A 23884-nucleotide genomic window follows, 5' to 3' on the forward strand; every position below is an offset into this window, starting at 1 on the left:
CAATACCGAGCGCCGCGTGTCGTGCGGTTTTCATCCACGCTACCAACTGTTAGCAGGGCTGCAGCTAAAGGCTGAAAGCATCCATATGGTGCTTAGGAAGAGCCACAATCAGAGTATCTGCTGACAGGCTGGGCTATCACATATTCCGCTCATGAATAATCTGCAGAGACTGTGAGAAGGAAAACTTAGATCCACACCGAGACTCGCTTGACCTTTCCCTCCTCATCTCAGCCTTCGCCTTTGTCTGCATGTCGACAGCACAGACAGTTGGCGAGTCTGGATTTGAGAAAGGTGTTAAGCGCAGTTGGAATGACAGCATGGACATAGCCTTTGGGACCAGCTCTGCCTAAGCGCGATTCTCCATCCCTAGTGAGAAAATGCTGCTTTTGAAAATGCTTTTGCTTCAAACTTGGTGACTACGCTAGAACATGGCCCTTTAAAAACCTAGCCCACAGAGCATCTTTATTCTAGTCTTAGAACACTTTACAAAGCATTTAGTCTGAAGAAGAGAAGACGTAACTGAAGGGGGACATTATATCATCTTCAAATATGCAAAAGGGTGCTGCAGAGCAAGAGGGAATTAGCTCTTCTCTGCATTCAGTGAGTCTAGGACAAGAAATAATGAGCTTACATCTTGGAAAAGGCGATAGAACAGGTGTTGGGTTAAGGGTAAGAATAGTTGAGCACCGCAACAAATTGCCTAGGAAAGCAGTGGAATAGTCACCATTAGATATTTTTATTTAACAAGAAATTAGTAAAACATCTGTTCTGAACAATTTAGGGAGAATTGTTCTTATCTCAGGGAGAAGGATGGGGTAAATAATCTCTTACAATACCTGTCAGCCCTAGTTTTTCATGAAGCAAGAGAGATGTGATTTGCCCAAACTTACAAAGCAGGTTAGAGCACAAGCTGGGTTTGGATTCCAGCTCAGATCCTTGTGTCTGCACCCTATACAGCAGGATATACTAAATCTTAAATCTGAAGTAAAGAAAAGCCAGGCTTTCCCAACTGTTATCTCTTCCAGAAGGTGGGTTTTTTTTTTGTTAAAAAGCCAGTATGAATGGTGACTCCGAACCCCAGCTGATATTTACAGCATTTCCCTGGGGAAAAACTCCCACTTTTCCTGGTTTTTTTTCCCATATGAGCTGCCTCACAACAAAGTGAGTGTATTTCACAATCAGAATTATAAACCATCCTCTCATTTCTCTGGTACAACAGTACTGAAAAGGCTTTTTACAGTGTATAGACAAAGCTATTCCTCTGCTAGTGCTACACCCTTGCTGGAAGACAGCACTTTAGTGTGTAGGGCTATTAGCTCAGCAGCTGTCAGCAGTATTAAATTCACCAGAAACACGGAGAGAAAATCCCCATAAAATAAAAGGAAGGACACTGTGCTGAGAGTAACTTGCATTTAAACCCGAATCAAAATACCTTCCCTCAGTTATTTTCTCATGAGTTGTTCTTATTGATCTAGCTCAGCTAAAGATCAGTGTGGGCCTTGATTTTTTTAATGCTGTGTGCAGCTATTACCCAGCTACTATTGGAGATTTTCAGATAGACTCAGATTGTAGTGACTTGTTTGCAATGACTTAAAGTAACTCTTCTGAGAAGTTTTAGTCTTAAATTTGTCTTAAGATGGTGACTACCCTATGAACAAATTTCCAAACTTAAAATTTCTCTGCGGAAGTCACCTTCTGAGTTAGGAGAACTCTAGCAAGAAGTGATGAGAATGACAAAATATCTCTCTCTTGTGGGGATATAAAAGTGTAATTTGAGAAAAGTGAAACTGAAGAAAACACTCGCAGAACATTTTCCCTGGGTGGGTTTTCTCTGAGGTCAACAACAGATGAGCCTGCCCCTCAGTGGGAACACTAACACTCTCTCTCTCCTCTACCTGGCCACCTATTTCACAAGACTTTTGGAATGTAACACTTCTGAGATTATGAGACAGATGTTTTTCTGGATGGTAAAGCCAAACTAACACAGAGACATATGCAATGTCGTCACAAAAACGTCATTTTCTTAGAATGTTTGGCTAAAAACTCATTGCACTCCCCTGCAAGAAGTATTGCCCAAGACATCATTGCCATGTACCATAACCTTGACATCAGTTACTGCTGCTACTGCTGTTCCAGCAAACATTTATTGGCTTCAGGATCAAGTTTTAAATGGGAGCCATTGGTTTCACAAGGGTACACAGTAAATCAGTTGGTGTAAGCAACAATAATTTATGTTTATGTACTACCTTCCACTCAAGAAGATCCATAACCTCTTGGCAAGCAGTAATGACAGCGTGAGTGCGGGAGGCATTGCAGGGAAATTGTGGAATAATACAGCATGCAACAAAGTCTGCCGCTGATTTTTAATACTCCTAGGATTTAAGCAATTCCACACATATTCAAATATTAACCGAGCACTACGTAGCCTGTGGCTTCAGTAAACACCCTCCTTATTTACATCGTCAGAAACTGAGGCATGCAGAGGTTCAGTGAGCTGCCTGTGATTGCACAACCATTGCTCAGCAGCCGAACCAGTAATAGCACCTCCAGCACCTGACTGCCTGTCCCGTGATCTGTCCCAGACAGGATAATGCTTCGGCGAACTGAGCTGCCAGAGGTGTTGGGCACAATGAAATTGTTCAGGCTGGACCCTGGCCAAAGCTGAAAGAACAACTGCTTCTTGTAGAAGTGCTGTAAAGTCTCCGGTGACCCCAAGCAGTCGTGACCACAGCTGATCGTCAGATCGACTAATACCTCATTGCAAGGACAGTATGTTGAAGAAAGACCGTACCCTTTTTCATAAAGAGAGGGCACCGAGCTCAGCCTTAAAGCAGAAGGATGCAAAACACTCCCTGAGTCGTCAGCAGCATTTTCTGCAGTGCTCTGGATTTTCCCTGAAGAGCCCAGTCTGTCCACTGATCAGTTTATCCTGCAAAATCTGGTGAGATCAATGTCCAGACAGAAAGGAAGAAGGTGGGAAATACTAAAATCAGGATGAGAAGAGCTATTTTCCAGCGTAAAATAGCAAGAAAAGCACATCTGAGATGAAAATATGTACGTCACAAAAAACAAAGCAAAATTCTTTGGTCTTTCTATTGAAATATTCTCTCTTTGAAGTGTCCTGCCTCCAATGATGCTTATTACAAAGCAGAAATCGCACTGCAGGCTTATGCCAAAAAAACATGCTGCAAATACTTTGTGTGGCAAACAGGGCTTGCAAAGAGGGTTTGTTCATCTGCCTCGGCCTGCCTTGCCATACTTTTCCGTCCCTCTTGCCAAATGGAAAACAAATTATTCTCTCCTAGCTGTTCAGGTTATAATTGGCTGGATATGCCATCAGCTGGCTCATCCCCGCTCAGAGGCTGGGAAGGCGTAAACACTTCCAGGATTATAGAAAATGAGGACACTAACTTTGGGCCCAGTCCAAAGCCCTTCAGAGCGAGCGTGAAGACTAATTGACTATAGCGAGAGCTGCATCAGCCCCTTAATTGCTGAAGGGAAATAAAACAATAAAATTTCCCCTTTCAGCACATCCTTGTTCAAGAGCCCTGTGGTAATGGCTGCAGGCTGCCTGCCTGAAACAGCAGGACTGGAAAGCTCTGGGCTATTACTCTGGTAATGTTTACAAAGAAAGGTGCTCAGACACTTGGTAGTGCCACAGAGGACGGGAGATGATGATATCGCACTTTTACTGTTTTCCCTATCGTCACAAATAAAGCTGGTAGATTCAGATAATGGGTTCAGTAACTTAGAGGAGAAAGTGCCAATTTTATAGTCTGATGGCAGGGTGGTAAACGCTGAAGTTGTACATTATATTCCGCTATAAGCACCCCGTTCTGCACCAGCTCTCTGCCTTCTGGGCCCCAAGGAGCTTCGCTGTGCCCAGTCTCCAAACTCTCTGCTTGTGACGCTCCGCAAAGAACAGCACTGGAAACCTTTTCTGTCTGGGTCTTGAAACGTGGAGTGGTGACAATGATTGTTTCTCCTCTCTAATGTGATGAGAGGCTGGGATTCCCCCACTCTGCTCTATGGGAAGGGCAAAGGCGGCCACCCTGAGCACTGAGAGCCCCCAGGGCTTGTCGCATTGCCCCTGACTTTGCTGGGCTTTGCTCCCTGCCGGGTGACATCAGTGCATCATGGAGGTGGGCACTGCCTTTCAGCCGGACAGACTTTTCCCCTTCTTCCTCTTAACCTGGAGGAAATGGGCACGGGGCAATGGAGCTCTCTGGGAATTGGCATGGATTTATAATGGGCTGTCCTGCCTTCTGCTGGGTTGGTCTGGAAAGGGGGTCAGTGGGCCAGGGGGAAAGTCTGATCACTGAGGGATGGAGGAGGACGCAGTGGCTCAGCATCCGTGGAGCCAAGGCTGTGGGATAAGTTTATAGGGGTCAGGTGCGTGAGGGAAGGGGGAGAAGGTTGTAGGGTGATTAGGCACAGCAGGAGCATTCAGAGGAAAAGGAGAAAGAAGAAAGTCCAGATAAAAATAGAAAATGCAGAAGAGGGAAAAGCATGTGTGTGCTGTAGACTGCTGAGTTTCTGCTCAAGGCAATTTCACCAAGGACATCTTTTGTTTCATCCACACTAAAATCCTCGCAATCGGTACTTCTGTCCTCACCATGAATCCATCAGTTCCCAAACAAACAGACATGACAAGGCTTCCTACAGCCCTGTCAGAAACTTTGAGTACCAGCTGAGCGTAACGTAACACGGGGAAAAAACCATGTGATTCAATACAGGTGGAAAACAGCTACAGACATATTTCCAAACAGTTGATGTTTGTTTTAGGTGACTCATTGTCCATGTGCCTTGTTTTAGATGCTTGGAGCAGCTTTTCTTAATTTAATCAGAATTGTGGGCACTAAACTCATCCGTCACTGAAGCCCCAAAGGATTTGCACACTATTAAAAATGATGTCCTCATTCTGCAGGCGGGCAGTGTTGGAGGGAGGAATGCAGCGGTTCAGGCTGTAAGAAGCCTTGCGTTTACTCATCCCGTGGTTGCAGCATAGGTTGTGTTCATACCACAAGCCTTGCAGCATGGACTCATCATCTGATCGTCCCGAACGCATGGCCAGCCGGATCCTTGGAAATCAGGGTATTGTCCCAGTGACAACAAGAGCTGCCCACTAGACCCTTGGCAACACCCTCGGGCTGTCCAACGCAACCCAAACATCTCCGCTTGTCTGGTGGGACTGATGTCCAAAGGTCTGTTCCTCCTTCATCTTCTGCCGGTCGCTCGCTCTGCAGGCGAACAGCCTCCCTACAGTGATTCTCGTGGGTGAGGTTCGGAGACTTTCTGCATCAATTGTCTGTCTGTTTTCCCTTCTTCTTCCAATTTAGGTATCTGTAGCTTGATTGTCATGGTGACCGCTGCCTTGAGACCCTCACTGAGGGTGAGGCCTGATGATTAGGATTCAGGGCAGCACTTCTGCCGGCACCGCAGGGCACCCTTTTCTGCTGAGCACTTCAGTGAATGCGCAGAGTTCATTTCACTGCAGAAATCCCAGTTGAACAGCGACTCTTCACAGCAGAGAGGCAAAGGAGGTTGGCTCTAATTTTTGTAGCGATGTGGAAACAACTTGATTTGCTTGCGAGCGCGTTGTCAATGCAGCCCTCACAGTCCATTCCCGGCCAGCGGGGCTGGATGAGGACTTTGAGAAGCCCTGAAGGGCTCTTTCAGAAATGCAGCAGTTTTGCAGAACAGCATGGGAAAGAGGAGCCATTTGCAAAAAAAACCCCAAGGTCTCTCTTGCAGCACAGCATGGGAAAGAGGAGCCATTTGCAAAAAATGTCAGGTCTGTCTTGCAGAAAAGCATGGGGAATGCATGAATTTGAAAAAAAAACCCAAACCCCCAAACAGGCCTCTCCTGCAGAAAAGGAGTCATTTGCAGAGAAACAAGGCTTCTCAGGCAGCACCCCCAGGAATAGCACCGGGAAGGTCCCGATGGAGCGAGGGGGGAAGCCGGCGGGGGGGCCGGCAGAAGGCCCCCGCGCGGGGGAGCAATCTCCGAGGAGCCTCGTTAGCGCAGTAGGTAGCGCGTCAGTCTCATAATCTGAAGGTCGTGAGTTCGATCCTCACACGGGGCAGTAGCGGTTTCCTCCTTTTCCCCCTCCCGCAGGCGGGCAGGAGCTTCCCGCGCAGGGGAGGATCTGATTTTTTTCAATCCAATTGCAGGAGGGGGCGGGACCGGGGCGGCGGGGCCGAGCCCCACAGGCCTGGCAGTGGGCTGCAGCGCAGGCCGTTACCGGGCACGGGCCCCCCGCCACCGGCCCCCCGCCGGGCGCTCGGTCCGCCCGCGCGCTAGGGGGCGAACCCCCCCCGCCGGGCGCGGCCTCCCGCTGGCGCTTGCGTCGGGGAGGGGGGGGGGGATAACGGCCGCGGAACGTCCGTTGCCCGAGGGGGCGTGGCGAGGCGGCGAAGGCGGCGCCGATTGGCGGCGCCGCGCGGCGGGCGGGCCCGGCGGCGCCGCGCGGCGCCGCGCACCGCCCCGTCGTGCAGAGCGGCTGCGGCCATGGCGGTGTGCGCCCGGCTGTGCGGGGTGGGCCCGGCCCGCGGGTGCCGCCGGCGGGGGGCGGCGCGGGAGCAGCGGCGCGGTGGTGCCGGCGACAGCGAGCCGGACACCGACACCGACCCCGAGGAGGCGGGCGGCGGCGGTGTCACGGAGGACGAGGAGGCGGCGGAGCGCATCGAAGGCGGGCGGCCCGCGGCGCACCCCGCCGAGGCCGGCCCGGCCGGGCGGGCCCCGCTGTCCCTCCTGGAGCTTCCCCCCGAGCTCCTGGTGCAGATCTTTGGCTCCCTGCCCGGTACCGACCTGCCCAGCCTGGCCCGCGTCTGCACCACCTTCCGCCGCATCCTCCGCACCGACACGATCTGGCGGCGGCGCTGCCGCGAAGGTACCGCCCGCCCCGAGGTGGGGGGCCGGGGGGTGCAGAGAGGAGGAGATGGGGCCGGGCGTGCAAGGTCAGGGTCCCGGAGGATGCAGGAGGACCCGGAGGGTGTGGGGAGGTGATGGGGTGTGGAGTGGGGGCGCTGAAGGGGTGCTGTGTGAGGTCTGGGGGTGCAGGAAGGAGCTGGGGCCTGAGGGAGTGCGGGTTGTGGGGCCGCGAGGGGTGCCTGCAGGGCTCCATGTGTGGAGGGTGGAGAGAAGGGCAGATCCCGGGTCCTCTGGGGCACGGTCCCTTCTTGGTGGCACTTGCTGCCAAAGGGGTGACGTGTGAGCAGCTTTAGCAAAGGGCATCAAGCTGGGGTTGTTCCCCGGGGTGGCAGCTGGAGGGGAGGGATGGGGACGGGACCAGGACCAGGCCCTGGCAGATGATGCCTCCGTGTAGGGTGTCCTTGGGTGAATCCTGAGAATGGAGTATTTCAGGCAGCGAGGAAAGGGAGTGATCGGTCCCAGCAGAACGGGGCTGCACTGGGGAAGAAAGGAGTCCTTGGGTGTGCAGCTGGGGGTCCTGGAGGCACAGGAGGTAGAGCGGGAGCAGGGAGCCTGCTGGGGTCTGGTGAGTGGATGGAGCAGGGCAGGCCTGGGTAAGGTCGTCCGTTCCTGTCCCGTCTCGGGAAGTACAGTGCCAGGTTCGGAGGGGTTCCTGGTTGCATGTGCGTTTCCTGGGGAGTGTCTGTTGCAAGGATGCTGTGCTGCGTTAATGCAAAGGCTTGGGGGCATTTTTTCTTAGTAGTGCCTCAGTTCTGTGTTGCTGTGGCCCTGCTCTGTTAGGTTGCGATCCTTGCTCTTTACTCTTTGTCCTTTTCCTCATATCGGTGTGGTTCTCTGTCCCCTGTTTGTTAATCCAGCGGCTGTCCCACCCTCCAAGGGCTGTCTTGCTGTGCTCATCGTCCCTCTTCGTAGTGTGATCCTGCCAGGTGCATCTGCTGCCAGCACATGAAGTCATGTATATTTTGTTGTTGTTGTTGTTTGTTTTCTGTTTTTAATACCAGTGAGGGCATCGGGATGAAGAATTTAGGTATGTCGGAGTGGCTGCCTGCCATAGGCAATGGGATCTGTTCAAATGCATTAAACCTTGCAGGAATGAATTCATGCCTTGTCAGCACTATCCAAGAAGCCTTGGACAGTACAAAGGCTGTACCTAGAAAATGTATACCAAAGCATTCTCATTTCTTAGTTCAGCATGGGATGATCCCATTGTCCCAATAACTTAACATTGTTTTTTGGAGACAGGCTAATAAAATGGCATTCATTCTTGCATTATACTCCTCTACTGACATAGAGTCCTCATGGACGTTGGTGTATTTCATGAATGGTTTGCAAAATTTCACTGGTTAATTATTTGATAGGTTATGATCCTGGCAAAATGTGTCTATAGAAATGTATATAATTTTTAAATATAGGCTAGATTGTCTTGTAAAGGAACTGCTAAATTAGGCCTGATGGGGAAATAAATTTATTTATTAAATTCGTGACTGCTCCTTGGATTTTCTTGCCAGTGGATAAAGCAGATAAAGAAATTTAAAGAAACAGTGGGCTTTGTATGGCTAAAACTAAACTGGGCAGGAAGGGAAAGTATTAAGACTAGACTCCTGTCTCAAGGCCCTTAGCTAGCTGCAAGGTGAGAGGTGCGTAAAACCAAATTTTTATTCTCTTTTGCACACTGTTTCTTATGTTTCCCTGATGTATCCGTTCCAACCACTGTCGGAGAGCGTATTGGTGGACTGCTGGTGTGACTGAGGTAGATCTTGTACCAAAGACGTGGCGTGCAAGCTGTGCTGAACAGATAAGGGTCAAGTTCCTGGCTGAAAAACTTAGTACATCTATAAAACTGTTACTGCAGTCTTTTAACCAGTCATGGCTCTCCAAGCGGTTCCTGATCTGGACTTCTTGCACTGTTCATAGCGCTTTGCATCGCTCTACACAGCGGTGTGAGTAACGACCGTTGTGGTAGTACTGTAACTTTGAGTATTTGTACACGTGAGTCTAAAGTTGGTCACCGTTTTACGGGGCTACTTTGCAAGTAACTTCTCTGCGTATATTTCAGTGATACGTTGCACATGCTCAGCTACTGAGTGTGTTCAAATGTGAGCATGCAACTGTGTGATGAGTGCAGCTACTTGAGGACGTGTATGGACGTCTGGTATTAGTATATAAATATGCATACAAGATTCAGAATATCCTGTACTGTATTTCTGTATAGCTGTACATTGGTGACTGTATGATAGTCAACCATAAAATGTAATTACTTTTTGTAATCTTCTTCAAAAACAAGCCACTTCCCAACTGAGGACAGTTCTTAAGTGTGTGCTTGTATCTGCCTGAGTCTAAGCACGGCATAGTAACGTGTCTTGTGAAGCTGCATGTCCTAGAAACAGAGTGAGAGCATGTGTGCCTCTCCTAGCATACTCCTTGTATTGATAGCTGATGCACTCTGAAGCCTACTGATGATGTTCCAGAGCTGAGCTCTTTGAGGAAGTAACCGGTAGACTTCAACTTTGTGTCGGTTGCATATGCAAAACTATTTGTGTTTTCAGAAATGCACAACAGTAAAGAGACAAGAAAGACAATCCTAAAATTAAACAGAACAGTTCTCCTCTGAGAGAATCTGATTGTTGCAGTGCTTTCTTTTAGCCATTTTCTACCTTTGTCTTGGACGGGAGCAGTGCTGAACGTAAGCAAAAGCCCGGCCGTTGCCCAAGTCAGCTGGGGTACTCAATCCCTTGAGCGTTGGTATCTTGCTCTTGCACTGCTGTGGGCCGACTCAGTTGTAGATTAGTCTTGAGAATGTGTTGTAATTAGTGCAAGCATCCAGAGGGCTTGTCTTCCTGAAAATGGAGTGGCTTTTGCTGGTGATGGTGAACTGGGAGAGCGCTGGGATTAAGCAGAAGTAGTTGTGTAACACTGGCATGGCTCTTCGGGCTGCTGTCCTTTTACCACTGCAACTGTTTGGGGTAAACAATGTCTCTGAATTGCTTCTTTGGCAAGAAGAGGATTGCAGTCGCTTTCATGTTTTCTATAAATAGGAGATTGCTGATCTCTGCAGTGGGAGCAGAATTAAAGCGTGTTTCACCCTGGCTGGCGGCCTGACCTACCTTGATTAACACCTGATAGTCCATTTTAAACGGTAACCACTTTCATCTTGAAATAAACCAGCGCAAGTGCAGCAGAACACCTGGAAACAGATCAGTAATTCAGAATAACCAGATCTAGAGCTTGGATGAAAAGGCTTTTGTTTGTGAAAACAACCTCCAACGGCTTTTGGACCTGCTGAACAACATCAGCCAAGGTTTTAAAGATGCTAACCTTCAGCAAGTTTTATAGAAAGAGGTGCCTGTGGAGAAGAGCGGGAAATTTGGTTTATACACTCAGGGAGGGGACTGTTGCATGGAGTTCAGGTCTTACAAGACTCCAGAGAATCCATGCAGGAGTTTGATGTACAACTGCTCCCACAACAGGAACAATTTCTTGTAGTGCTGCACCCTAGCAAATGCAAAGGTGGCTTTAAAAAGTCACAAGGCTCTAATCTCCCTTTCTGTGAGGTTAAAGCGTTGCATAGTGTGTTTCTCTGGTGAACCATCACGGGCTTTTCTTCATCTCTGACCACGTTCTTTGGCTTTTAGGCTACAACTTGGCAATGGTTTGCTGTTTCTCACTGCTAATGGCAGGTGCTCGCTAGCCGTAGCCATCCTTCAGAGGGCCTTCCTTAGATCTGTTTGTAAGCTGCAGATCTGAAGCTACCCATCTTTTGCTTTAAGGTTTCTGCAATGCTTTCATTTGTTGCAGATCAAATCTCCTTTTGCTCGGCTCCTTATTTGCAGCTGCAAAATATCTCGGTGGTAACTACAAGCCTTCCCCTGGGAGAAATGTTTGGGAAAGTATTTGGTGTATTTTAATCTGATAGTTCAGCCTTTGGAAACAAGAAACTGGTTCCAAACGTGTCCACCTGGTATTTTGGAGGTGCTAGCCTGAGAATCTCCCATTTTTGTGGTCTCTGAAATAATCCAGAAAGTTTCTGTGCTTTCTGTTCTGTGTACAGCCTTGTAAACACGCATTTATCCAGGAATAATTGGAGGACTTGATTAGTCAGGGCACAGTGGAAACTTAGCAATGGTAAGGGTGTCAAGCTCTACCAGACATCCTAATTGCCTCTGAATTGCGGATGTCCACATACAGTGCTTGCAGCTGCTTACTGGCATTGCCATGCTGAGAAAGAAAAAGCAGTAATTTGGTCTTTGATATGAGCACAGGGTCTCTTCCCTGCCTGGGTTGGAAGAGCCTTGTTTGTTTGTTTGTTTGTTTGTTTTAAATTTCAGTGTAGACCACACAGAGGGAGGTGCGTGACATGGCTTCTTGTCGAAAGGAGAAGGGAACGTGAGGCTTAGAAGAGCATATGGTGAGAGCAGGCCAGGGAGTAAATTACACTTGTGAAAGTATTAGTGCAGTTCATAATAAATGGAGACTGCCTTTCCAAGTCCTTTAAATTCCAGTGCATGTGACCATGGAAACAGCACTGTGTCACTGTGTGTTTGGTAAATCTTTCAAGCACTCCTTATAAACCTAATAAAACAGGCTTTCCAGCTGGTCAAGTAAGAACCTTAAACCCAATTTCCATCCTTGCTTTTGAAGCAGGATTAACTAGCCATTTTCTAATGGTATAAATTTAGTGTGTAAATTTCTGTGACTATTAACTCCTTAAAATACTTTACTTGGTGAGCTGTTGCACCGAGACGTGTTTCCTTAAAATAGACTTAATTGCACCGAAGTGGAATTTCCCAGGAAGCTTGAGCCCTTCAAAGCTTTCTTGGAAAAAGCTTTCTGTTCTCTGTAAAGAACACCTTACTAGTTTTATTTTTCTGTAACTATCTTGCGGCTCTACTTACTGTTAATTTTACGTCCCTCTTGTCTTCTGGGTTAAAAAGAGGTGGCCAGCTTTCTTGCTTATGGTATTTGGAGTTTGTAGGCACTGTGAGCCAAGGGACTGATTTTTTTCCCATGAAGAGGCCCTTGGGTATTAACAGCTCATGGGTCAGACGAGCTTAAGTGATGCACTTACCTGGAGTTAAGCCATCACTCTGGGATTTTGACTCTTTGTAGTTGTTTGCTGAACAGAACAGGGTAGGGACTAGTTATCATAAAATGAGGTGAGTGTTAAAGCACACTAAAATGAGATTATTTTTTTTCTTGATAATACTTTCTTATAAGCCTTGGATGTCTAATGTCAAATAGCGTGTAGCAATATTGAAATTCTAAATTTTTGTCTTTTTTTTTTTTTTTTTTTTTTTTTGAAAGGAGCTTGCTATTACTTGGGAGAACTTTGAATCTTTCCAGGAAAGATTTGAACTGCAAAACTTAGGAAATGCACCTTTAGTAGTGGTTTTGCTTTCATAAAATTTCACTGCAGGTTATCAAGGGCACTTGCATGAAACTGGGAGAGAGCTTTAAAATCAAATCACTTGCCACCCCACCCTGTTGTTTCAAGATACCTGCTGGTAGTGGCTCTATCGTGGCACTGCACTGAGACTGCACTGGAAGTGATTTACAGATCTACTAGGGAAAACACTTTGTGAAAAATCAGCACCTTCTGGAGGAAGAGAGAACGTCACTGTGGTAGCACGGCTGTTAGAGAGCACCATGGAGAAATGCCATTTGGGCAGGATCCTCTGCATGTCTCCTCCCTTTCTGATGCAGTATAAATATCTTCAATGACACTGAATTTAATCTAGCTGCAATGCCTGCTGCGCAAAGTGTGCGTCTTACTGATTCTGTGGCCAGGTGAGTATTTGTTTACATGGAAAGAGTTGGCTGTTTCCAAACAGCAGGCTATGACCACACTGTTTCTGTCATCTTATAAAGATCTCTAGCTTTCTGATCAGCTGAGGAAACATACTGTTCCCTTCATCCCTTTGATGTAATTACCAAACACATACCCACTTGTGTACATATGCAGACCAGTGGTTGAAAGCCTTGATAGCTCTGGCAGGAGGGATAGACAGGGTGACCTGCAGGGTGGGTCTGAATTTCCAGCCTCCAGCGGAGCTCTGGTTTCACAAATCTGCAGAACGGCTGTGTCGGGTCAGCTGGCTGTAGCCCAGCACTAAATAGCTTGTTTGTGCTGGGCTGGATGTAGTTTCCTGCGAGCTGGTCTGTCTGCTCTCTGGCTAATTGTGCTTCCTCATCCCGCCTTGTGTTTGATAACGCTTAGAGCTTCCTCTGACTTTTGCTACACAAGTCAGCAGGAACTTTGCTACTGACCTCTGCATCTTCTAATGAAGGGCAATGTGTGTGTTTGTACCTTCTGCCCGCTCTTACCTTTATTGAACTTGCTGCTTACCCGAAGTGATGTTATGCAGAATGTGTATTCCCTGTAGGTGGGCTGACAGTAAGCTTTGTGCGTGCTTTATCATCGTGTACGTGTACCGCAAGTGTATTTATAGACAGGAGGAGGTTGAATTAATTCAGGGAAACTTCTGCTTTTCTCGTATATGAAAAATGAATTCTCAGTTTGCAGCAGGTTACCAGCGTTAGGTAGCGGTATTTGGCAGCCACGGTAGATTGTTAATTCAAGGAAGCTCGACTGAGGATAAGTTTCATATTTAATGATTTGATGAGGGTCTTCACAGACACGCTTTTGCATCAAATATCTGGCAGGTGTTTGGTATTGCTAAGGAAAGCTGGTGTTTGATCTGTGGTATAGATGTCTTTGATGTCAAGGAGGGTAGTTTTCTGTACTGAGATCTAACGGGGTCACTGCAGCAGGGTGTTTTTGGTTGCTGATGACTTTTTGGGATCTCCCTCCTCTCATATCCTCCCTCTGGTCTTCTAAGGATTTCTTGCACTGAGATGTTAGTACTTGCTTTTATGTTTCTTAAGTTTCTTAGAAGTTCGGCGTTGACTTCCTGAGAATGAAATGAGAGAATCTCATTTTCTGCTTCAAAGCTGCCTTTAAGATCTCGGGATGGCTTTGTTTTCAGGGTGTTCTGTAAGCAATCAAAGGCGTTTGAGCGTACAACAGACCCATCTCAATTTGATCTGCTTTCAAGTGTAACCATATTTGTACATGCTGATGCCTGTTTTATGTCTCCGTTTCATTCTTGTTAAAGTCTGTGACCTTTTCTTTAGGATCCTAATAAGCAGTTTTCCCTGTTGGATACCTCAGTGGGAGTAGATAATTACTACACACAATCATGATTTGATCTAAATGGGCATACAGTCCCAGCTGGAATGAGTACATCTTCCACATTTCGCACTCTTTCTGGTCTAGGTGTAAGCATCTGTAACTTTGCTGTGTTTGTGTGTTCCTTACGGTGTGTTTGTTGCAGGCATTGCTTGTAAAATGTGTTAGGTTCCCAAACTGCAATATAATTACATCTAGTTTTCTGGTTTCTCTTCAAAATAGCAGTAAGATTCTCGGGCTAATGTGGCAGCTTGCAAGAATCCACCTAATAAGATTTCATTTTTGCTCGAAGAGTAGATATCAAGATCATGGGTAGCAAATACCTTTGTGCCAGAGTTGACATTATTCTCTGTGTCATTACAGAATATGGCGTCTGTGAAAACTTGCGGAAATTGGAGATCACCGGAGTGTCCTGTCGAGATGTTTATGCCAAGCGTAAGTGATAAAGCTGATATAGATCTCTATGTCCTTGCTTAGTATTAATTTTGAAGGCATATACATGTTGAATATTTATTAAACTTTGACAGTATAAGTTACTCAGACTTACTTTCTAATGGCAGGGGTTTCATCTGTGAAGTTGACATTTTGGGGTTTTATTTAATACTAAGCAGATGCGAAGAATTGGGAAGTCTATGTCCCCCAGTCCGTTGGCAGGAAAAGAGCGTGTATTTTAAATTAATAATAAAGTGTATTGAGGGTTTTTCATCCTTTCCTGTTTTGCCATTTTTAGATCTTGCTAAGGAATTAACTGATATTTTTCATAGCTGGAGGCTTCCTATGCCCTAAAATAGCTAAGTCTCGATCTCAGTGAAAGGATGCCGTTAACACGCTGACAATGGGAGAGTGCTGTAGGTAAAGGGATGAGTGTTCCTCCGGGCTGCTCCTGCAGGAGGAGAGCCTGGCAGGGCTGGGCCTCTGCCGAGGTGTCGGTGTGTTTTAGGAACATCTGTGGGAGTGGGACCCCAACTCCTTAGACCCACTGTGCCTTCTGTAAGGTAGATGCACATCTTCTGTCTTAGAGTGGGGAGGGGGCATCATCAGAGGAGAGAAACCAAGGTAGGCTAAGGACTGAATGGAGGCCTGGATCCATGGTGAGGCTGTCTCCCCTGTCACCAAATCTTGCCCTTTGCGGTCAGAAGCTGAGCTGGAGCCTTGCGAAGCCCCCAAGAGCTCCCATACCGGCACTGCCAGGCTGTGTTGTCTTGGTTCCCCACCACAAATTTGTAAGGGAGTTACCTGTGGTCCGTAGGATAAAGAACAAGATTTAACCTGAAGCACATGAATTATGGCTTCTGGCTGTTCAAATAAAGTCCTGCTTTATGAAACAAAAGCTGTCATTGTCCCAGGTTACAGTCATGAGAGGTCTCTGTAGGCTTTGCAGATCCAAAATCTGGCTCAGCTTCTACATGTGCTGTATTTGCTGAACCTTGAAGCAGCGATGACCTCAAGCATTGACCTTAATGCTGGAAAAAAGAACAGGTAGAAGGGTTTTAATGCCATCTGTAATAGACTTGCTGAGCATCCACGGGCAAAATATTTCATCACCTAGTGTCCCTCTTTACCTGTTTGTGCAGTAGGACTGGAACTGCCTAATTTTCCTGGGTGGGAGGGCTGAGTGATGCTGAGCCAGCACTTAGATGTTCACAGAGAAGTCTCATTAGCACTTGAGGCCTCCCTTGCTTCCCATTCAATCCGGTATCTCTGTATGACACTGGTGTGGTAACAGCCATATAGCACATACCATATCGGATCTTAATTCTGCATTGCCAGCCTTAAATGGCAGAACATCTCTTCATGACCTGCAGTCTTTTTCACTGCAATAGTTCCATGGTTCAGATATAGTAAAGTGATATTTAGTGCTTTTTTTATACACAAGTTATATGTAAAAATGGCCTTACTGGCTCAGAACAATGGTCTCTCTCTAGCCCCAGTACTGTATCTCCCAGCCATGGCTGTGAGCAGTCACCCAGGGAAGACCGAGAAGAGGGCAAGCTTATGTGATACTTTCCTAAGTACTCTCCCACCTTCTGACTGTTTTCAGGTTCAGGGATTTCCAGAGTCTAATGTGGTTTGTTGATTTAAAAGCCCTCAATAAATGTCTTACACGTATATTTCCAGTCTTCCTTTGCACCAAAGTAGTTTCTGAATCCATAGGATCCATTGGCAAAGCCACGCTTGACGTGCGACAACCACCTCTGTGATAGACTTCGTTGCATTTCGGAGTAAGGACTGTGTCCATATCCATTCAGCAATCCTAACTAGCAATGGTTACTCTAAAGTCAGAATGCTTGGCGGCTGTTTTCTGGCTGTCGGGGATGCACCATCTTAGCTCTCCTGCTCAGATTCAACAGTTTGCCCTGTTGCAAGCACTTAGTGGAACAGTTTCCTGGTGGTGTGACCCCATTTTCTCTACTGTCCCATAAACTTCTTTAATTGCAGAAGAGTTAATTTGGGCCTACTGGCAGGACTCACACACACTTTTCTGTCCACTGAATGTGCTTCTGTAAGAAGTAGTGTGGGAGATGGGGAACTGAGCTTAAGTGCTAGAAAGCATAACTAGTCCAAGGTCTGGGCTACTGTCCATGTAGTTGCTTGGCCTCAGTGGTCTTACTGAGACAGCGGTGCTCGTTACAGTCGCACTACAGAGATTGGGGGGGACCCTAATTCCACTCTGAATTCACTGGATGCCATTTGTAAATACTGTCTGTGGGAATCTTGAACATGCCAAGTTCTGTGTGAGTAATCCTGCTGACCGAGCATACCTGAGACTGGGGCTGATGGAAACAAATAGTGCACCACAACTGGAAGTAAAGTCAAAAGAGAGTTTGACTTTGCTGTGTGGTCGGTCCAGATTCATCATACTGTTACGTGCTGGTTACAGTGGAGCAGAGTTTGCTGGTACTTACCCTGCTGTGTCTGTTCAGGTATAAACCCACGAGTGAAGTCGGGGCGTTTTATGAAAATCCTTCCCGACTACGAGCACATGGAGTACAGAGATGTTTACACCTGCCGTACGTACCTCCTGCTGGTTGATGCTTCCTGCACTAAGCACACACAAGATGCTGCATGGAGTGTGACGTTGCTTTAAGCAAATTATTTTGGGGTGGACCTTGGGATGGTACGGAGGGTGCTGGTTAGTCAGTTCTTTATGTTGCGCGTCAGTGGAGTATTGACCCTTTAGGGTGACGGTGTGAGTAAGGCAGGCAGTGCGGTATGTTGGTCTCCTTTTGAAGTGCTTTGAATTAGAAAATTGTCCTGACTGGGTGCAAAAAGGAGGGTCTCTGTTCACAGTAGGGGAACACTCGCTCTGCTCTTCATGGATTGCTCCTCTCTTAGAAGGAAGTATTCAGATACTCTGGTGAGGGCTCCCAAAAGCAAGTTTAAATAAGCTCTGGACTGGCGAAAAGCTTTGTCTTGACCCAGATGAGCTGCATTCAGATCCACAGCCCTTCCCAGTGAAAAATGCTGAGGGTTCCCATGCTAATTCCCTCCCTGCACAGTGAATCCTTTTAATTACCATCTCCCTCTCTAGCAAATGTTTTGCTGGTCTTTCAGAGGTTGTGATTTGCCTTCCTCAGTCAAGAAGCTGCTCTGGGTAAAGTGTTCTTTCCCTCCTGATGTTGTGTTGAGGGAAGAATACTGAAACATTGGAGTTTAACGCCCACTGTTCTGCAGGAGTTGGGGGGAAGTACTGATTAGTTCGCGTCAATTAAGGAAGCCAGTACTGCTTGGTACTTGGAGGGGGTGTTGAGCTGTCTCTGATGCTCCTTTGGGTCTGCATAGTTTTGCAAACTCAAGTTCCTAACTCACTGGTGCTTGGGAATGTAGTTTTTCGCACACGCTAATGAGTGGAGTGGATGCTGCAGACTTACCTGTGCTAAAGAAAGCAGTTGAGCATGGGCCACGCAGAGAAGGTGGCTTCAAAGTAAGTCATGACAGACAAGCAGCAGCAGTGCTACAGCAGGAATCAGTACAAAGTTTTAGGTTTGGCAGTCCTGCCTGTCAACACCAGCCTTGTTCTGGAGCTGGATGGGAAGGAGAGGCACGTCCAAGCTGCCCTGCAGGATGAGGGATTCCTTTGTAGATTACTACCTGGGTGTTTGCCCCAAATGCACCATTTGTGGTGGCTCTGAAATGGCAATTTGTGCTGTTCCCTCAGTTGTTAATTCTTTAGCTGTAGCCCCAAACTTCTGATGTCTCATGCCCCTTTTCTCTGGGAGTGTGTTGTATTACTTGGGGAGCAGCCAGTGTGGTTTAAGATGCAATTGCCCATTCCCCCCTTTTTCCCCTCCTGTGTATTAAGACCGTGTTGCCAGGATTTACCATGTGAGTGCTCCCTAATTCATATTCATGCAGCGTTAGCCAGGTCAGCTCAGATCACTTTCCCCAGGGTTTGAAGCTAGCCTGGCTGACACTTGGCTCTTTCCACTAGCAGGTCAGTTATCACCAGCTGGAGGGCAGTAGCTGCTTACATTGTTCCAACTCATTTTACTTCTAGATATCTTGCTGCATCCTGAGAGTTGTAGTTGATCAGGTCTTTTCCAGTCAAAGTGAACTACCTCTGCTTTAAAGGCTGCAGATTTCACTGAACACTCCCGTGTTAGGTTTTTGCATTTCTCTGCCTGTGTTGTCCAAGCTGGACACAGGTAATGAAATGAGATTTAGTTAAAACGGTAACATCTGAAAGCACCTGTTCTCCTCCTGTTTTAATAACCCACGCTGGGGTTGTAACCTGTCTGTTCATACCTATGGTGTCTGTGGTGTGCCAGCACTGTGATGCTTGCTTGAATCGCTGTGCATTTGCTTAGTGTCACTTCCTTATCCCGTGTCTGACTCTGACAAAGAGCAGAGGCATTAGACCTTTCCTGGGCAGCCTTCTGTTGATGGGAGCTTGGGCATTCCCTGCTTTTCCTCGCCCATCCCTAGCTGGATTCAAGCTGCCTTCCCATCTGAAGAGTGTACAGGGCTGCTTGTGGCAACGTGGGTAATATCCAGGCTGAGTGGGGGTTGTACTGAAGTGTCCAGTGGATGTATTTTTTCTCCATTTGGCAGGATGTGGGCTCAGAAATTCGGGTAGGGAAGAGGCTTCTTCAGGATTGAGAAAAATAGGCAGTGTGCATAGCGAGGGAAAACCTTGGAGAAAGACCCAAGTGCTGTTTTCTTTTGAGGAGCAGGGAGGGAAACAACTGTCAGATCCATCCTGTCTCCTGCCAGGGAGAGCCAGAGCTGGAATTCATCAGGTTTTCCCTGCAAAGAATATAGCTGCTGGCTCGCTGGAGCCCAGAAACACCCCAGGCCTGAAAATGGAGCTGTGCTTTTGCTTTGAGACTCATTTGGGCCTTTGGCCAAGTACCAGCATTTTCCCTAGTAACTTCCTTTCCTGAAAGAACAGGAGGAAGAATCCACAGCACCCTGAGCAAGTGAGGGAGATGATGTGTCTGTTAAGGTGTCCCTGCCGCGGGTGTTGGTGTGTAGGGAGGGTGAGGTTGGGTGAAGCACTGCTCACGTTGCAGCCTGTTTCCCGTCAGCTCATTTGGAGACTTCTGTGGTGCCAAACAGCTGGGTTTTTAAAAAATTAAAAAAGAGCTGCCCACAGTAGTGGTGCACACTAAGCACAGAAGCTGCTATCCAGTGGGTAGGATTCTTCTGGGGGTGATGGGATTTTTTTGGCCTTCTCCCTCCTTTGCAGCCCCAGGTTTCCGGGTGGTCGGGGCAGATGGTGAAGCCGGCTCTGTCTGTGACTCAGCCACATTTCCTGAGCCGCCATGGCTCCTGGCGAACCGAGCTGCAGCTGGAGCCGTCTGTTTACTCAAAGTGAGCACATAAACTGCCCTCAACAGGCATGTGTCTTGGAGTGGAAGGGCTTGCCTTGTCGAGCAGATACTTTCCGCGCTGTTGAAAAGTCCATTGATTGTAGCTACAGCTCTGAAGGTACTTCCGACAAGAGCTGGGGGAGGAGGGATGTCCTCATCACTCTTGGATAGCTTGGCATCAAGTTTTCTGTCCTAAAAATAAAAAAAAGCTGGGTTTTATCAGCTTCATGCCAGACAGGGTAGAAGGCAGACGGCGGTGGGTGGAGCGGCTTTTGCACATACCATTTATTAATATGTAATTACTGCACTGAGACGAGAAGACTGGGAATGTGGTTTGCTTGCTTGCCTTAGTGCTGTTTGTGCTGCGCTCGGTTCACTGGGTGAAACCAGGCCATCAATCTTAAATTGTTTACTGCACAGGAAAAAGGCTCCTCCAGGCCAGTTGGCAGCAGCTCTGGACAACCCTCCCTGGTGTCCTAAACCTCTGTGGAAGTTCTCTGCTTTGGTGTAATAAAAACACTCCTATAGTTTTTGCTATCTTAAGTAGTTAATGAAACAAAGCTGTTGAACAGCTGCACTGAAACACAATTCTTCCTATAAATTGATGCAAAGCAAAAACCATTATTCAAGCCAGTCCTGTAGGTTAAAATGGGTTATTGTGGCGTTCTGAGTTGGCCATGAACATCATTGTAAGGCAAATGTAGTATCTTCTTGCCATCTTCATGGAAATAATCTGCATCCTGTTGTTCCTGCCCAAAATGCCAGATTGTGTGTAATGTCTTCCCGTGAAGGTTACTGGTCATGTCAGGAAGTTATATGGACAAAAGTAATGGCTGACTGCGTAAGGACTGGAGGCAAGTAGCATCTCTCAGCTTTCCTCGAGAGGACATTTAAGATCGTTCTGTAATAGGCGTTTTCTCCTGCTTGCTGAAAACATTCCTACTTGTCCTTCAATTTTGGTGGGATTGAAAGTGCACCTAGCTCTTGAGATGAGAAACGGAGAAGCCTCACCTGCTGCAGTAGGCTTTGAGGGGGACTTTGAAGCAGCTTTTGGGCACTGCTGAAATGTAGCTGCTTACCTAGAATTTTTAAGGCTGTTACTGACCTGGTAACATCACCAGATCTCCTGAGCTGGCATGGTCTGTGTGCTTTGCCTGTGCTCCCTCGGTGGCTGTTTTTAAGGACGCTTAACTCTGGAGACAAGTTTGTCTGTACAAGGCAGGGAAATTCTTTCAAAGTATTCAAATTTCCCTGTTCCTTACTACCTTTCTGCCCTTCCTTATTTTCTGTTGCTTTGCAGTCTGAGGCATTAAGTACGTTTTTGGTAACTGGAGATGGCAGATACTTTATTTGTTTTTAGCTCTGGGTATATCATGTGATTTGCATTAATGGGACCATGTTGCAAAAGTTTTCTGAGAATTCCTGGTGAGGTATCTGATTCTGTAAAGTCCTGGAAACTAGCTCCTGCTCCTGCACCGGGCCAGGAGCAGGGCTGCAGAGAACAACATAAATCTGTGTGAGCTTGTGGGAGGCCTTGGTCCAGGACTGCCTGGCTGTGGTTGGGTGTAACCGGTTTTCCCTTCCTTAGTAAAGGCAGTTGTGGGTGGTATTGGTCAGTGTTGTGTGCAGTCTGGTAGCAGTCTTCCTTTTTCTTTCTTCTCCCAAAATCCCAATTCCTTAACTTGATGTGCTCACTTCGGTGTCTCACTGTTCCCTAGTGCTGCACCGATACCGACACATCCTGGGATTATGGCAGCCGGACATCGGGCCCTATGGGGGACTGCTGAACGTGGTGGTGAGTGAGTACCTCATTCTGGGGGCTGTGGTGTCGAGGACGGATGAGTCTTTCGTATACCGCTTTCTAGACCTGGTTGCCGTCTCCATGCTATTGAGAAGTCTGAACAGTCAACCCTCAAGCAAGTGACTGCGACCCAGAGGTTGCTTCTTGGATCTTTTCATCGTCACCACCTTTCTCCAGACAGTCCTCTTGTTTTTCAGCTGTACTCCAAACAGCCACAGGAGCACACAGAAAACATGAGCAAAGTTTCAGGGAAAGGCTCGATTTAGAGTTTAATGCTGATATTCCAGTGGCTGGCACAGGAGTCCGTTCCTTGTGCATCGAGTACAGCAGAGGTTTCAGCACTGGCCCATCACTTACTGCATTATCTTGGCCTGCAGCTGAACGTTTTGCAAAGGGTTTTGCACTTGTGTTCATGCACCTCTCCTTCCTGTGGTTTGCCATACTTTTCACCAGCCACGTCTAAGACTAATGCATCGGATGTAGTGATACTGGTGCATGACTGGTGCAAGACCTGTGGAGTCTGGCAGCTCTTGTGCTGCTGGGGACAGCAGTTGATGAACAATGCTTGACTCTGCATTGGTGAGAGCTGGGCCAGAAGTTTGCCTGAAGCAAAAGCCTTGTTCTTTGCACCAAGGCTCAATAGCTGACAGGTTGAAGCGTAACAAATCACGAGGCCTTTGGGTTTTGCAAGATTCTGTTCCATGAACTGGTATAAGAGTGCATCCAAGTGCACCAATACTTACATGATATTGTGACCTTATAAAGACAAGTGTGCCTCTGTGGAGCTGCTCTGCTTTTGTCTCAGATCTCTCTGTTTAGAAAATATCCTTTCTCTGGAATTGCAGGGCTTGAGGGGAAGGATTCTGTTAGGTGTGCAGGAAGAGGGCTGGCATTTGTACCTCTCAGCAGAGGAGATTGTTGCTTCCTGTGCTGTCTGCGAATAATAGAGCCAAATAATTCCTTGTCCAAAAGGCGCAGATAATCCTGAGAAGCAGAATTCGTCTATTCGAGTATCTGCCAGCATGAGCTCTCAAACCAATTAGAGTTTGACTAGCTGTGTGGTCTCTTCAGTGCAGTCTCTCCCTCTGGATCCTGCACACCAAGCATCCGTCACAAAGTCGTTTGCAGCAATAAAGGCCTGATCATTTTCCAGTGGTGCAGAAAGCCTTGTAAAGAAACCCTCTCCCTTTTCACCAAGGGTGTGCTGTGAGTGCATATGGTCTGGTTTAATTGCTGGAAAGCAGTTTGGAAATGCGGCAAGCTGTTCTACAGCTCCTGCCCTGTTGCAGAATAGGCCCCGGAGTTGTTTGCTGCAAACTCAACAGAAGGCGTGCAAGGCTGATCTTGTATGCTTTGTCTCCCATCCCTCTGCAGGTAGATGGTTTGTTCATCATCGGGTGGATGTACTTGCCACCTCATGACCCTCATGTTGATGATCCCATGAGATTCAAACCTCTCTTCAGGATTCATCTCATGGAGAGGAAATGTGCGACGGTTGAGTGTATGTATGGTCATAAGGGACCTCATAACGGCCATATCCAGGTGAGCTCCTCTAACATTTTCAACATCTGTCCTAGGTGCAATGCGTGCGTGCATGCACATTGGCTCTGGAAATGGATTAATCAAAAAACTGTATGAGAATTTTATTTAAGGGATGAGGCTTTCACCACCTTGTTGTACGTGTGGGTGCCAGTTTTACGCTCATTATGTGTCTGACAAGTTGCGTGGGCTGTTCCCCGCTCTGAATTTGTTCACTGGCAATAGTACAGCAAGGCTGTTATACTGTCTTCTGTTGGGCTGGAACAGGGTGGGAGGGTGGAAGCACCAGTATGTGTACAGGCTGGGGGAGATGTTACACAAAATGGCCTTGTGCAGCTGGTGAATGTGTCCAAGCAGACACACAGACCTGTTCTGTTTTACAGCTCTCTTCAAGATGAGACCTTGAGAACGTGACGTAGCATCCATTCAGTACATTGGATGCTTTGAACAGCTTCCTGAGAGGTCGTTTGCTTTTCTTTGAAGAAGGAAGCACAAATAGAGAAGCAACTTAAAACTATTATCTTTCATTAGAATGCACTGGGGTTTTATTGCTTTTATTCCTCTATTCTGTAGCTGATGCACTCGGTATCACTTTATGATTTCACTGTTGT

The 23884-nt window shown here is 47.2% G+C and overlaps 1 protein-coding gene and 1 non-coding gene across 4 annotated transcripts in view; both read left to right on the forward strand.

The window, feature by feature from the left end:
- Positions 1-6013: 6013 nt before the first annotated feature.
- Positions 6014-6086, forward strand: TRNAM-CAU (transfer RNA methionine (anticodon CAU)). The gene has a single exon. It is a non-coding gene; the product is annotated as a tRNA-Met (tRNA).
- Positions 6087-6511: 425 nt separating this feature from the next.
- Positions 6512-23884, forward strand: part of FBXO31 (F-box protein 31) — a 28320-nt gene continuing 10947 nt past the window's right edge. Inside the window, exons 1-5 of one of the 3 annotated variants that reach the window (XM_076348972.1) lie at positions 6512-6893; positions 14484-14555; positions 17045-17131; positions 21652-21728; positions 23109-23276. In XM_076348972.1, the coding sequence (XP_076205087.1) occupies positions 6512-6893; positions 14484-14555; positions 17045-17131; positions 21652-21728; positions 23109-23276 (786 nt within the window). Of the gene's footprint in view, positions 6894-12230; positions 13019-14483; positions 14556-17044; positions 17132-21651; positions 21729-23108; positions 23277-23884 lie in introns of those variants that run through there. The other 2 variants (XM_076348974.1, XM_076348973.1) reach the window with 2 other exon arrangements.

The sequence above is a fragment of the Aptenodytes patagonicus genome, chromosome 11 (assembly GCF_965638725.1).
Source record: "Aptenodytes patagonicus chromosome 11, bAptPat1.pri.cur, whole genome shotgun sequence".
NCBI lineage: Eukaryota > Metazoa > Chordata > Aves > Sphenisciformes > Spheniscidae > Aptenodytes > Aptenodytes patagonicus.